The 14787-nt window shown below is 32.1% G+C and overlaps 1 protein-coding gene across 1 annotated transcript; it reads right to left on the bottom strand.

Moving 5' to 3' along the window:
• Positions 1-6020: 6020 nt before the first annotated feature.
• Positions 6021-13859, bottom strand: LOC137929773 (uncharacterized). Its single transcript, XM_068772869.1, has 7 exons — positions 13747-13859; positions 10350-10440; positions 9784-9879; positions 8538-8651; positions 7733-7848; positions 6927-7104; positions 6021-6372 (listed from the first exon to the last, which is right to left on the bottom strand). The coding sequence occupies exons 1-7, from the start codon at positions 13801-13803 to the stop codon at positions 6167-6169; spliced, it is 858 nt and encodes a 285-aa protein (XP_068628970.1). The 5' UTR covers positions 13804-13859; the 3' UTR covers positions 6021-6166.
• Positions 13860-14787: the final 928 nt, after the last annotated feature.

Raw genomic sequence — 14787 nt, 5'->3', positions numbered from 1 at the left:
GAATCAAGTGTTATTTCGCGGAAGTCCATCCTAAGTAAGAAAAGGACAAATATTTAGCCACTTCCGCACATGCAGTGGTAGTCGTGCAATTAAATGCACCGCCCGCCAGAACACAGACTCTGTGTTTGGCACTAATCGGTGTAACATAACTCCTGAAGATGCCCCGTGGAGGGGTGAAACACGTGTTGAGTAATTTGGTGGTGGTGGTTGTGTGATTCACATTGTTTGCCGCATACGCATTTATTAGCGGGCTGGCGGGCGGTGCATTTCATTGCACGACTACCACTGCATGTGCGGAAGTGGCTTAATATTGGTCCTTTTCTTACTTATCCTATTTTATATTTTTGAACAGTTCACGTACCTTTCCATTCCGTGAACTCGTGAACAGGATTGACTTCAAGACAATGGATAGACCCGTAACTCTTGAACCAAAAACAGAGTCCCACCTACGTTGCCTTCCCTGGTTAACTTGCGAAACATTCAATGACACCGTCAATCGAATTCAATGGCTATGCAAATCAGATGCTCTAAAAACTTCACGTGGGCGGCCATAATTAAACAAATGACCCTAAAATTATCATTACGTGTACATAGACATCTACCGTTATCTGTCATTTCATATGGTTATGAATTAGTCCCACAGATGGGCTGATGGCATAGTCAAGTGGGAAGTAGCTGGACGTGGAAGACCAGACATCGTTACGACCCTTGGAGAAGGGTTATTCCTTGCAGCAGGCGTCTGTCAACTGATATAATCAAAATTATCCTTGTTCATTTACTTATACATATCATTATTCAGATAAGAAAGAGCAAAGAAGAAAGCTCTTATAGAGACCATTTTAAAAGGATTTTATTTAAAAAAAAAAAACGTAATTTAGGGATCTTTAAGACAAGAGTCAATAGGTTTCCTCTAGATAAGCATGCAAGGCTTTGTCATTGCTAAAGATCAAGCGAGACAGAGGTCATCTGATATGATCATAATTGTCCTTGTTTATTTAAACACATCATTATTCAGATAAGAAAGAGCAAAGAAGAAAGATCTTCTAGGAACCATTTTAAAAGAATTTTAATTAAAAAAAAAAACGTAACTTAGGGATCTTGAAGACAAGGGTCAATGGGTTTCTTCTAGATAAGCATGTAAGGCATTGTCATTGCTAAAGATCTAGTGAGACAGAGGTCATCTGATATGATCATAATTGTCCTTGTTTATTTATCACACCATTATTCAGATAAGAAAAAGCAAAGAAGAAAGCTCTTATAGAGACTATTTTAAAAGGTTTTATTTGAAAAAAAAAGAAATCATAACTTAGGGATCTTTAAGACAAGAGTCAATAGGTTTCCTCTAGATAAGCATGCCAGGCTTTGTCATTGCTAAAGATCTAGCGAGACAGAGGTCATCTGATATGATCATAATTGTCCTTGTTTATTTATACACATCATTATTCATATAAGAAAGAGCAAAGAAGAAAGCTCTTATAGAGACTATTTTAAAAGATTTTATTTAAAAAAAAAAGAAATCATAACTATCATGACTAATCATCACTAATCATAACTAGTGAGACAGAGGTCATCTGATATGATCATAATTGTCCTTGTTTATTTATACACATCATTATTCAGATAAGAAAGAGCAAAGAAAAAAGCTCTTATAGAGACTATTTTAAAAGATTTTATTTAAAAAAAAAGAAATCATAACTATCATGACTAATCATCACTAATCATAACTAGTGAGACAGAGGTCATCTGATATGATCATAATTGTCCTTGTTTATTTATTTAAACACATTATTATTCAGATAAGAAGAAAGAGCAAAGAAGAATCCTCTTCTAGAGACCACTTTAAAAGAAATCTTAACTTAGGGGTCTTTAAGACAAGAGTGAATGGGTTTCTTCTAGATATTTTATGGAATCAGGCGTTACCTTGCGGAAGTCCATCCTAAGTAAGAAAAGGACCAATATTTAGCCACTTCCGCCATGCAGCAGTAGTCGTGCAACAAAGTGCACCGCCCGCCAGCCCGCTGACAAATGCGCATGCGGCATACAATACGAACTACACAACTGCCACCATCAAATCACTCTATACTACTTCTAGATAAGCATGTGAGGCTATGTCATTGCTAAAGATCTAGTGAGACAGTGGTCAAATGCTTTTCCTATAGAGGATAAATAAAAAAATGTGGTGTGGCTAAAACAGCCAGTTGACATGTCGTTGGTCATCTTGCTAGAAGTACCGATGACATAGCAAATGCTTCTGGAAGTTCCTAGATGGGGGCAGCGTGAGACAGATCATCATCACGTCTTTCAAAGAGTGCTATATCTTGCAGTAGGCGCCTATAGGCTGAAAAGAAGATATTAGAGTAATCACTTTAAACACTTTGATTGGATAGATCAGAGTTCCCCAAACTTTATGTGCCGTAGACCCCTTGCCAAGTTTTTCAGTGTTGGGTAGACCCCCTACTTACCTGATATTGATTTCCTGTAAATTTCTAACTGTAGTGAAGTTTAGTGTTAAAAACTTAAAATAAAAACACATGTTAATTTATACATTTATTAATTGAATTTAAATTAAAACTACTCAAAATAAAATTTTATATCTGTTATGTAAAATACACGTAACATTAAATAAACATAAAATAAACTATAAATAAAATAACATAAGTATTATAAATAACATAATTTTTTTTCTTCATAGGCACTTTTATAAATAATGTAAATATTTTGATATTATAAGATAGTATGATGTAAGTAAATAGGTACTATCAGTGTGTGTTGTGATGCACTATCGTGGACCCCCATTTTCATTTCATGGACTCCCAAATTTTTTTTCGCGATAGGGGTCGATATAGACTTTTGGGAATCACTGGGATAGATGAAAAAACTTAAAGGCTTTTACATTTATAACCAATAATTTCGTATATTTAGTTGACACACTAAAGAGGTTAGATCTTCAAGGAGGTCGAACAACAAAAACAGCATTAGTTTCTGATTCGATTAAAAACGTGATAAGGCGAATTAAAACTCTAAACGATTTATCTCGTTAAAGACAAAGACGGGCGCAGTGTAAGCGCATAACGCGATATCTCCCCTCTCACCTGTTACCTCCCAGGCCCTCCCATGCCGTCCTACATTCGCGGCACACATACCCGAATTATCCGGCACGAGACCCAGATATTTTGGGCCGGTTCCCCACAAGCGATTCTAGACTTTATCGTCTCTAAAATTCTAACGGAATATACAAACGAAAACACAATCAATTGTGATACAATACGATTGATTTTTGATTGTTAATCTATTTAGTATCGTCAATCGAAATGTATAAGACGGCTTGTTTGAAGATCGATTCAAATTCAAAGCTTAAAACGTCTCGTTTCAATTATAGGCAGGTTAATTTATGCTTTATTACAAAAGTGAGAGAGTTTATTTTGGGTTGTATATTAAAGTGGGGTGTACAGTATGTCACATAGGTCTCTGAATATTTAGTCGGCGGAATGGTGTCGATTTTTTAATGTCCCGCGAAGCTCTGTGAATCGTATATTAATTGGTTTCTCGTTACGATTTCGTTTCTCATCGGACTAGATTTAATTCGGAACTAATAACGATGGACTAAACGATTTATCGATCTAGGCAAATGTTTTACGAATCAACCTGTATATATCTTTTTTTTTAATGACCCCCGCTATTAGCCGCTATTAGGGGCCTCTCGTACACCTATCTTGTGGTGGGACAGGGTCTTTTTTGGGCAATTTATTTTTTTCATTTAGTTTTTTTTTTATTTCCGTTCTCTGCTTCCTTTCTTCACATGATCTTTCATTCCATTCTTTTATACCACATTTCTTCTTTCTTACCCTTTTGCTCTGTTCGTCTATCATTCTTCCCTTTTTCTTTTTACATTTTTTGATTTATATTTTTATTTTACTTTTTTTTACACATTATTACTTATTCTATAATTATTTCTATCACAGTTTTGTTTCTATTTACGTTTTTAATCTATTTATCTTTTTATACTCTGTTTGTTTTATTTCTTTCTATCGCCCTTTTGGCGATCTCTTTACACTGTATATATCTTATTCGGGGTACCGTGAATGGAAGTACTAGAGATCATTACTTTGCAATGTTCCTATTAGAAACTTCTCGAAGATGTAGGTGAGGAGTGTAAGAGTTGTCACCACCCATCATTATGACTCCATTGTAGTTTTAGTCAATAGACGCCCACCGCCAGGCGAAGAATAGGCCAAACATATCTATGAAGATTGTTGTCATATCAATGTTGCCACGCTTGACACTGCTGCCTATTCTCTGGAAACTTGTTTTTCTCTGGAAACTTCTTTGTGAACAGGGATAATCTTATATTTAATGCACAAAGTTTGAATTATATAAGATTGAATCTCGGAAATCGAACCAAAGATCTATGATCGCAAATTTCAGTCTTCTTCCGCTTGGTACTGCTGTGAGACTTGTAGAGAATAAATAGAAATTTCTTCTTAGCATACCATGGATTCATAGTGCAGTTGCCGGGTCTCTTTATAAGAGAGTACACGAACGATTCTCAGGGCTGACGGTTTCTGTAGCACGTTTAGAGAGAACTTAATGATATTTAAAGTGCAAATATTTTAATTCGTGCGGGCACGCAGAAGCAATTTAAAATTGTACATTATTTTAACATTTTGAGTAATAAGATACTACAGGCCCGTAATGCATGTTGAGAAAAGCAGACGGACAGAAGAACAGACACTTAAGTTGCTATTATATATAAACTAAATTGTTAAAATGTCAACGTCATAATAAAATTTCAATTAACTAAAAACTATTGAATGTTATAATAAAAAGATTTATTTGATATACTTTTAATTTTATATTTAAATAAGGAATGAAATGTCTTAGTTATTTTAAGACACTTTATTAAATATGCGTGAAGAATTCGTTAATTTTTTAAAGACAAAATTGAGGGTTACATGTTTATTTTTATTTCATTTATTTATATTTTATATTTTTTGAATTCTTCTTCTGGACTTATTTTTGTGTGGATACCAAACTGCTTCATTGTACTTGGAATCATAATAAATAAAAAGATTAAAAAAAACAAGTTAAAATTAATCAATAATCTTTATTGCACTCAAATAAATCAATAAATCAAACCACAAAATATAATTGAACAAAACATAAATTATTTACTTCTGAAATAATTAACACAAAAATATAAAAAAATATATATTACGTAAAGTATAAACAAAAAACAATAGTAAGTATTTAGTTGCACGGGAGCAAAATGTCAAAAAAATTCAAATGTCATTTTATCGCCGAAAAATATTTTTAAATTTCTAACGGTATTATTATTGGTTCTGGGGCACATTTTAAAAGGAAATCGAATGTAAACAGATCTAATTAAATTTCGTTACAATTGTAGGGTATCGTCTGTCGCATTCACTCGCTTACAAAAAATACTGTTAAAAGAGCGCAATATAACCTCTTTTTCGATAAAGTACGATCAATTTATAATATAAAAGAAAAAAAACTTTCCGATGACATATCAAAAATTTTAGCGCCAACAATGGCACATGGACATCAAAATCGATTTCAAAATGGCGGCTCAATAAAAGAAATCACATTTTATTTTAAAATCGTTCAGAAATAAATACGCGAACATATAAAACCAAACATTATTCAAAATATTTCGTTTTCTATGTCTGTATATATTTCGCATTTACTTTCAAATAGACTGTCAAAGTATAAAAATGGTTATATATCATTTACAAACATTTTTATCTGATAATTAATTTTATTATTTTTTTTTAATAAAACAGTCATTTAATGTTATAAAATGTTATATTACATATTGTTATATTTAATGAAGGAGGTAGTTGATGTGTATGTGAATCGATTTTAATATTTTTTTAAAATAATTTGTCATTGTAAAAATTACTGTATTTTGTAAATAATTTTGAAAGTTATCCTTATGTATATAAACTAATTTAATTTTGACTTCTTCGTACATTTAAAGTCAATAATTATGATATCTAATATTCTCTCCGCGTCAAATTAGTAATACAAAAAAAAACGGAATGGATCCGTTATCACAGATTATGCAAAACAATCAATCAAAAGGTTAATTCAATTCAACCGTAGTGCTATTTTTATATAAGTGCTATATATAACGCTAATGTTATAATTATTGCATTAGCTTTTTTTCTAGAGCGGCCCAGGACGGGTCTAGAGGGGTGTAGTTGAAGCTATTGACATAGTTCACTTCCCGGACAACAGATGGCGTTGGCAGTTCAGATTGAAGATCGTCTTTCCTGTTCAACGCCCGCTGGTTGCGGCGCCGCCCCGACGCATTTCGAATGCTCTTCATAACAGCGGATGATTTCTGCCGCTCTATTAATTACGATATATATTTTATAACCTATATTTATATTATCCCTTGTTGCCTATTGAATTATTGACAGTTAAATGCGAAAATTTGGTTAGAAAATTAGTTATAATCAAAAACTGAATTTCAGAAACTATTTCTTAACCTTTGAATATGAATTGATATAAAATGAAATAATTTTGTGTGTTATTTGTACTTTAAAGTTATGTTTAAACAATACAAATGAAATATTTCATGTTGTGTTTTCATACTTCTAATTAACTGATTTTTGAAACAGCGCCATCTTTTAACTAAACCGGAAAACATTTGAAACTATTGAGTTTTCTTTGTGAAAGTAATATCAGCTATGAAATCTTAACTGAGATCCATAGATCGCTACAGTAATTCAAATGACGCCTGATTCATAATAAAACTTTATTAACACTTACAATGAAAAATAAAGCAAATCGTAACTTGACTAATATTAAACAAAAGTAGATGTAGCTCTGTTAACAATGTATGTTATTTGTTTCTGGCGCCAGATAGCATTAGTTGATAGTCTAGGCAGCGTATATGTTACCTGCAGGCGACGCTAGAGGGCAGTAGTTGATGGTGTGAGCGTTGTCTCCGGTGGCGCCACAGCGACGGCACACAAGCGCACGCAGCACGGGGCAACTTATACGCCCGGCTTCGCGCAGCGAATGTGCAAGGCACCAATTCGGACGCTCTCCATTGCTGCGGCAAAAGGCGCAGCCGATCTGCATACCAAACAAAACCAGCATTATACAAGATATAAACAAGTTACTCGAAATATTCTTAAATCATTTGTTATTATATACTTTAAGTTTCGTCTGATTTGATGCCATGTATGTTTTAAAAATGTTCAAGTTTACCAATCAAATATTTTAAAGATTGATATTTTATCAACTGAAAAAAAAACTAAAAGCGATTTTAAAAGTATGACCATGTGTTAAATATTAATTAAATTTAGAAATAGATTCATTCACAAATAACTTAGCTAAACCCTGTTATACAATTGGTGGCGCAAAAGTAATGTCATAATGGGAACGTACCACAGTTTTTACAAATGGCTCCAAATGTCACTGCGCTTTTACATATATGATATAGATATATTTTATATATTCAATCGCATATTGACAACTAATTCTACATTCATCTGACATTTTTAGGTACGTTCATATAATGACATTACTTTTGTTTTCGCCACCTGTTATATACAAATGACAAAAATCGCTTCAACCATAGGATGTACTCGAAGTAAGCCTTCCTTAGAGCTTTCAAATATGACCAGTTGAAAGCGGCTTGCGTCGCTCAAGCCCGCGAAATCGATAAATTATCAAAAATTAATATAATTATATAGCTTACCTCTTGCTTTTTCTCCAGAACTTTCTCGTTGAACATTTCGTACATGAACTTTACGAAAGCCTCCATCAAAAGCCTCTGTTCAGTCATCTGAGTATCTTTGCAAGCCACAGGTTCCTCTATAAACACATTCTAGAATTAATATCTCCTCACAATTTTTATACGTAATATATTGATATAGCTGAAAGAGAACCCTTTCGCTGCGAATAGCGCCTTCTGGCGCTCGGTTATAAATGCTTTCTTATAACTTTCCTATTCCTATTTTTCCTATATCTTTTAGAATGAATTGTGGAATGAAAGAGACAGAAAGATAGATGTTGCGAGGAATAGAAAAAAATAACGATAATAAAAGAAAGTGAAAAAATTTTAAACAGAAAATAAAATCCTTGTTCCCATATCAATAGGGATGGGGACGAGAGATCCCAAAGGCGTTTTTGAAATTCGAAAAACTGCATATTAATTATCTGTCTCTGCGGAATGTGTTGCCAGTCTTAAGTCTGTCACATTCCAAAAAAAATTGTTCAAAAAATTTCAGTGATTACACGAATGATTGGATATAAGCATAAAAAGCATTTTGCTGACAAATAAGCTATACATTCCTCCCTTTAATGCTATGCATGAAATCTATCTGTACGAAGATCATAAATTTTGAATATAGAATCTAAAAGAGTTGAGAATACTTCTAACTTAAATATGTAACGGATTCAGGCGTTATTTTGCGGAATTCCATCCTAAGTAAGAAAAGGACCAATATATACGTGCGTAAGTAGCTATATATTGGTCCTTTTCTTACTTACTTCTAACTTACCTTCAATGGGAGTTGGTTGAGTGTAAGAGTATCGCTGAAGCCTGGGTTGAGGCGTTTGTTCCGGAGCCGGCCAGGACTTCTGCCGAAGAAACGGCGGTGCGGATGCTTGCAGTGCTGGTGCATTAAAAAACAATTTATATCCTCAAACAGTTGAATTAAATATCCCAAAAAAAAAAAAGAATTAAATATCCCATGCGACGTATGGAGCAGTTTTGTACGGTAAATAGGGACCTTATAAAAGAAAACGCATAAAAAACCGTAAAATAAATTCACGAGATGCAATAAAAAATATTTTTGTGCGACGAATTGGGTTCGAATTAAAAAAAATATCATGTAGAAAATAATTGTCGGTAAGGTGCTCTTAAAATGTATAACCATTATCCTTTGATATCCTGACAATACGCAAACTCTTATACGGAACTGGTTCAAAATCACTTTCACCCTTGACTTCCCGACAAAAAAGGCTTTTATCGCCTAATGCCCGCGACTATTACGTCTGCGCGCGTGGTACAGAATATCGGAAACTATATATATAAATATATATAAATATATATATATATATATATATATATATATATATATATATATATATTTATATATATATATTGCGTGATTGTACATACATGTCCATATTATTATTTTTTTTCCTAAAAAATACTAACAAATTTTCGTCTACTCTCAACAATTCATATCAGCCTTAGCATACATTAGACAGCTCAAAGCATAGACCTCGTCAAGAGATCTCCACGATGATCAGTCTTGCACTGCCCGCAACCAGCGTGGGAAGTACCACGACCATAACCTTGTAGTTGGTCCACATAGTGGGCGCCCACACCGCGTCTACCGACCATCGGTTGCAAGAACATGTGTTCCGCTAATAACCATTATATACCAGTAAATCTTCGAGCTACGTCAGTGGTTTTGGTTCTTCTGCGAATTTATTTCAGATTCTACTTCGCAGCGAACAATTAGTTATTAACAAACAAAAGCAGTGATTCGCAACCTTTTTTGTGCCATTTCACAATTCAACCTTTCTAATATTATACTCTCTTCTTATACAACACACATATACATACATATATATACATATATGTATGTGTGTGTGTATGTGTGTATATATATATATATATAGCGAAAGGATCAAACTCGTGTAGATTCCTGTTCCCAATTACCCCCTAACAATAACGTTGCCACGTTGGCAGACGCTGGTTAAGAGTATCTAAAAGAAGAATTAAAGTTTCCTCACCATTACGCCTGACAGGAAAATCTTCATCAGAATCGTAAGGCGTTTCCACGCCATTCATCCGAAACTCTCGCATAGCATCATCTCTTGGATAGTTCACTGTGAAGTGTGTTAAAGATTTTTTTAGTTACATCATCATTTGAGGCGCAGAACTTTGTTTATATAGCCTTCTCCTATACATTTCTAATACGAACAGTTGGAAGCGGTCTAGATCTAGCGTTTTCCGAAAATAAAACTAGTTTTTTTTTTTTAATTATACAATACAAAAGTACCTCTAACATGGTCAGAGCCTTTTTAATTCTAGTTAACAATTTCTAGACGGGGGGGGAAATCCTCATCGGACGCCTGGGAATGGAGGGCCCAATAAAACTAGTTGAACTATCCACCTTGTAGGAGGGTATCACACAGATGATGATAACATTGTAGTATTCAGGTGGGTTAGTGACGAAAGTGAGGTGATGAAACAGTTTGTGAAGAATAAAAGTTTGATAAATAAATTATATTTAGAATTAGCCTTACAATACTAGGTCTTCACGTATGTGATCATATACCATGCTATACTAACTCACCATTGGATACGCTTGCGGATTTACGAAGGCTTCCGAGCTCCATTAAATTTTCATCTGTCGGCCTCCAAATCTTGTTTTCCCACGGTGGAAACTGAAAACGAAAATTTTCATAGTTTACCTATTTACATGAAAATGGTTAAGATATATCTACTTTCTTTTTATGTTTATTATTTATTAATTTTTAAACACGCTTTATTGTAACATATATAATAACTAAAAAAAAATCTATATGGGTACAACAGGCGGTCTCTACCAGACAACCTTTGGATGGAGATGAGAGACGTGAAGGAGACGGCAGTTAAGGATGTATGTACACACAAAAACAAACATTACTATACATACAAACAATATCTAATATATAAAATTCTCGTGTCACAGTGTTCGAACTTGAACTCCTCTGAAACGGCTCGACTGATTTTTACCAAATTTAATATGCGTATTCAGTAGGTCTGAGAATCGGCTACTATCTATTTTCTATACCCCTAAGTGATAAAGGTTGTTCACACTTAAAAATTTTTTTTTATTTTTTTAACGAAATTTTTGGTTTTTATTTTTTTATGATACAACATACAAGAATACATACAACCATAAATTTTCACCCCTCTACGATCAACCCTTATTTTTTATTTGTAAATTACAATATCAATTTTTTTTGCAAAACAACGTTTGCGGGATCAGCTAGTATATATATATATAGTATATAGTAGTAGTATATATATATATATATATATTAATTAAAATAATATGACAAAGGTACAAAATGTGTATGTAAGTTAGATATAACGGCACACGTATATGACGTATATATATATATATATATATATATATATATATATATATATATAAACAAGATTAATAAAATATTTTTTTAAAATATTATCTACCTGTCTGTTTGCATGTTCCGGATAATCTCTGAAATGGCTGGTCCAAGTTTAACAGGGCTAACTGGAAGGTAGCCGATGTAATTAGGAGTAATTTAAGCAAAAAAACTAATTTGACTTATTTTCTTTTGCTAAATTCCACGCGGACGAAGTCACGGTGCAGAGCTAGGCTAATATGTAACACTACAAGTTCATTTAAATTTTATCTTAATAAATATTATTACTGCGTATTAAATATCATCACCATACGCATCAAATGTCGATATTTATATTCTATAAATAAACAATTTACTCCAAGTTCACGTTACTGTCGATAAGACTTATTTGTTTCAACGCAATTCACCCGACATCTTTGTTTGAAACTAGCTGTTGACCCGACAGACGCCGTGGCTTGCACATCGACCTTTGGAAAGAGACAATCGGCTAATTTCGGCTTCGTATACCACTATCTCTTTCCCACACTACCCATGCGACGTTTTGTCAGTCGTATTTCGTGTGACAGAGATAACGCTCTACGAAGTCGAAATTAGCCTAATGTCTCTTTCCAAAGGTCGATGTGCAATATTTATCGCCAGGTGTTGTAGTTAACATAATTTTTTAACCGCTGTGCAATATAGCTAGTTTATATTAAATTTAAACTTTAATATTAAAATATTTCATATTTTCATTAACAAGAGATAGAGACTAGTTTTATTTTTTAGTCGTATTTCGTGCGACAGAGATAACGCTCTACGAAGCCGAAATTAAACGATTGTCTCTTTCCGATGGTCGATGTGCAATAGTTATCGCCGGGTATTTTACTAAATATTAAAATTAATCATTGTTTACTATCTGTCCCTATATACTGCACTGCCAGGTGTCATTGGCTTTAGCATTTAAAAAAAAAATGTTACATATTTCAGAGTGATCAATTTATCACACGGTGATTGAAAACTGGTGCAAAAACACAATGTATTTCTTTCATTTTATTTTTTTCAGTGGATCAATACTGTCCAAATGGCATTTAGAAATTCCGCTGGTTTGTGGTGGCGTGTCGCAAAATTAGTCTAAAACCTAAAACCTTTAAAGTAAAAAGCTCGAGAGCTTCTGGAAACATCGATTTAAGAGTCGATTTAGACTACGTTAAAATCGCCTTTGACGTTCAACGCGAACTTTCTAGAACTCAACTAATATTGTTTAAAGGGGTAAGCAACTTTTTCACTACACGAGCAAATTTAAATTTTGAAAGTACATACAGGTAAAGTAACACCTATTAATAATCTACAAAACTATATTAATAATAAACATTAGAATTAAAAATGTAAAATTTTAAAAAAGTAAAGAGATCTTATACATATTCAAAACAAAATGGCGCAGTCGCGTCGCGGTTGTATTTCATGTTTGAACAAGTCGCTATCAGAGTAACTCGTCAAAAGTTTTTTTTTTGTTTTAATATTTATCACTATTTTATTATAATAAATTTTATGACAATATATTGCTGGGAGAAAGTCAATATAATAAATTCAATTTTCAACGCTTAACGGGTCGCATAAGCAAGTGAAAAAGGCCGAATATTGCGGATTCCTGTTTAAAACAAATTATGTACACGTGTACATATTTTTTGTGAGCAATATTAGCTTACTAAACGTCTATTTACATCTGTTTCAAATTGTTACATTACAATAAAAATATGAAACATAAAAATTTGTTTACTTAAACTTTCACAAATGTAAAAAAGAGAATAGACGTCAATATAAATGTCACCCCTAAATATTTTTTTAAATTATGTTGTTAATACGAATATCTATAAAGAATCAACTTTAAAAATTTAAAAAACAATTTTTAAAAAAAGAACAATACCAAACGTAATTGTAGCGGCCATTTTGTCTGTGATTATTTGGCTTACAATCTTGCGCAAAGATTAATAAGTAATTTACAGTAATTTTCATCGTAAAAGACTACAAAAACTAATACACTTTAAATGGTATTCTTAAATACATCATCATCATCATAATAGTGGACAGAAGTCAGCATAGAAGGCGCCTACCCACGCTGCATCTACCGCCTCGTCTTCACTCCAAAACCTTTAAACCCTAACGACAGTTGTACAATATTTACCCACCACTGCCAATTCAGACATATATTTGTAGGCCTAATATTTATTACTAAATTACTAAACTAAATAAAAGTTTTTTTTGTCAACACTAACATGCAAAAGATGAAAAAAAAATATTCTGAAATATTAAACGTAAATATAAAAACTCTTATGTCTGTGCAACATAGATAAATATAACAATAAAAATATATTAAAGCAAAAAAAAAAACCTTTATTTCATCAATTTATATATCGGGAATTTTAATTTGTAAATTATTTCATTGTTCAAAATATATATACATCTTCTCACATAACCTCAAATATACGTTGTTAAAGAGAAAAAGTTTTGAACGTAAATTCGACAAAGCTAGTAATTTTTATATTAAATTAATTAATAAAAAAGAGATGTAAAAATAATTTTTGTAAAAAGTTTCAAACTCACCGGATACTTGGGACAATCGTTTAAGTTATTTTCCATCTTAAAATTATCTGAATACATTTTGAAATTGGAACGTGAACACTGCGAGTATTAAAAACACGTCTGGAAGAATCGGCGGTGCGATTGGGAATGAGGAATCTTTCCACCCCAGAGCCAGATATATGCAACCTGAAGGTCGCCATTGCAAAATAATAATCAGATGTATTAAATGAATTTTTGTTTGGTATTACTTTAAACAATCTTTGATTTTGCGTCCATTACATATTTTAATAGTATTATATAATGAGTTTTATTTATTTATTTTATAAAGACACATCAAAATACATAATATAAATGTACACCAGTTGAACATAACCTACAAATTTAAAAATATTTGCTTATTATGCAAAGTTCTGTCTGTTATATAGCTTTTATCGAAGTAAATAATAATAATAAAACGAAATTATAAATAAAAAAAAACAAAAAATTATCAATCTACAATAAACCAGATAAAATAAATAAATTAAACAATAAATAGCTTATCAATTTTGTACTTTTTAAATTATTATTAGTGTTAATAAAAATATAGTAAAATGACATGTGTACAAATTTAATAAAACAATTGCTTGTAAATCAAAGATAGTGCTCGAAATTTCAAAAAATTACGAATTAAATGTATAAAATATACGAAATTTATTTATTTATTTAAATCTGTAACAAAAGAAATCATTATTCACCGATTTATAAATATATTTGGTGAACTGCAGAAAATATAAATAATTTAATTTAAAACTACTATAAACATATTCATACGGTTGCTACAAATTACGAAAATACATAAAAAATTATCGTTTTTTAAATAAAAATATTTTAAATTGTTACAAATAAAAATATCATAACTATTTACAAGCGAAAAGAATTTTTAATATCTTCATGCCAGGAATTAAACCTCCTTACACATAGAGAAACACCAAAACGTATTTTAAAATGTCTATAAATTCACAAAAATTTCAAAACTGTTGGCTTTTTAATAACAATGCCGTGCTAATATATTCTTACAATCTT

The sequence above is a fragment of the Battus philenor genome, unplaced genomic scaffold (genome assembly GCF_028537555.1).
Source record: "Battus philenor isolate CCGP_79_NKW_IND1 unplaced genomic scaffold, ilBatPhil1.0.hap1 SCAF_5, whole genome shotgun sequence".
NCBI classification, from domain to species: Eukaryota; Metazoa; Arthropoda; class Insecta; order Lepidoptera; family Papilionidae; genus Battus; species Battus philenor.
Note: the sequence above shows the minus strand (reverse complement) of the source record. Positions and strands in the feature narration are given on the sequence as shown.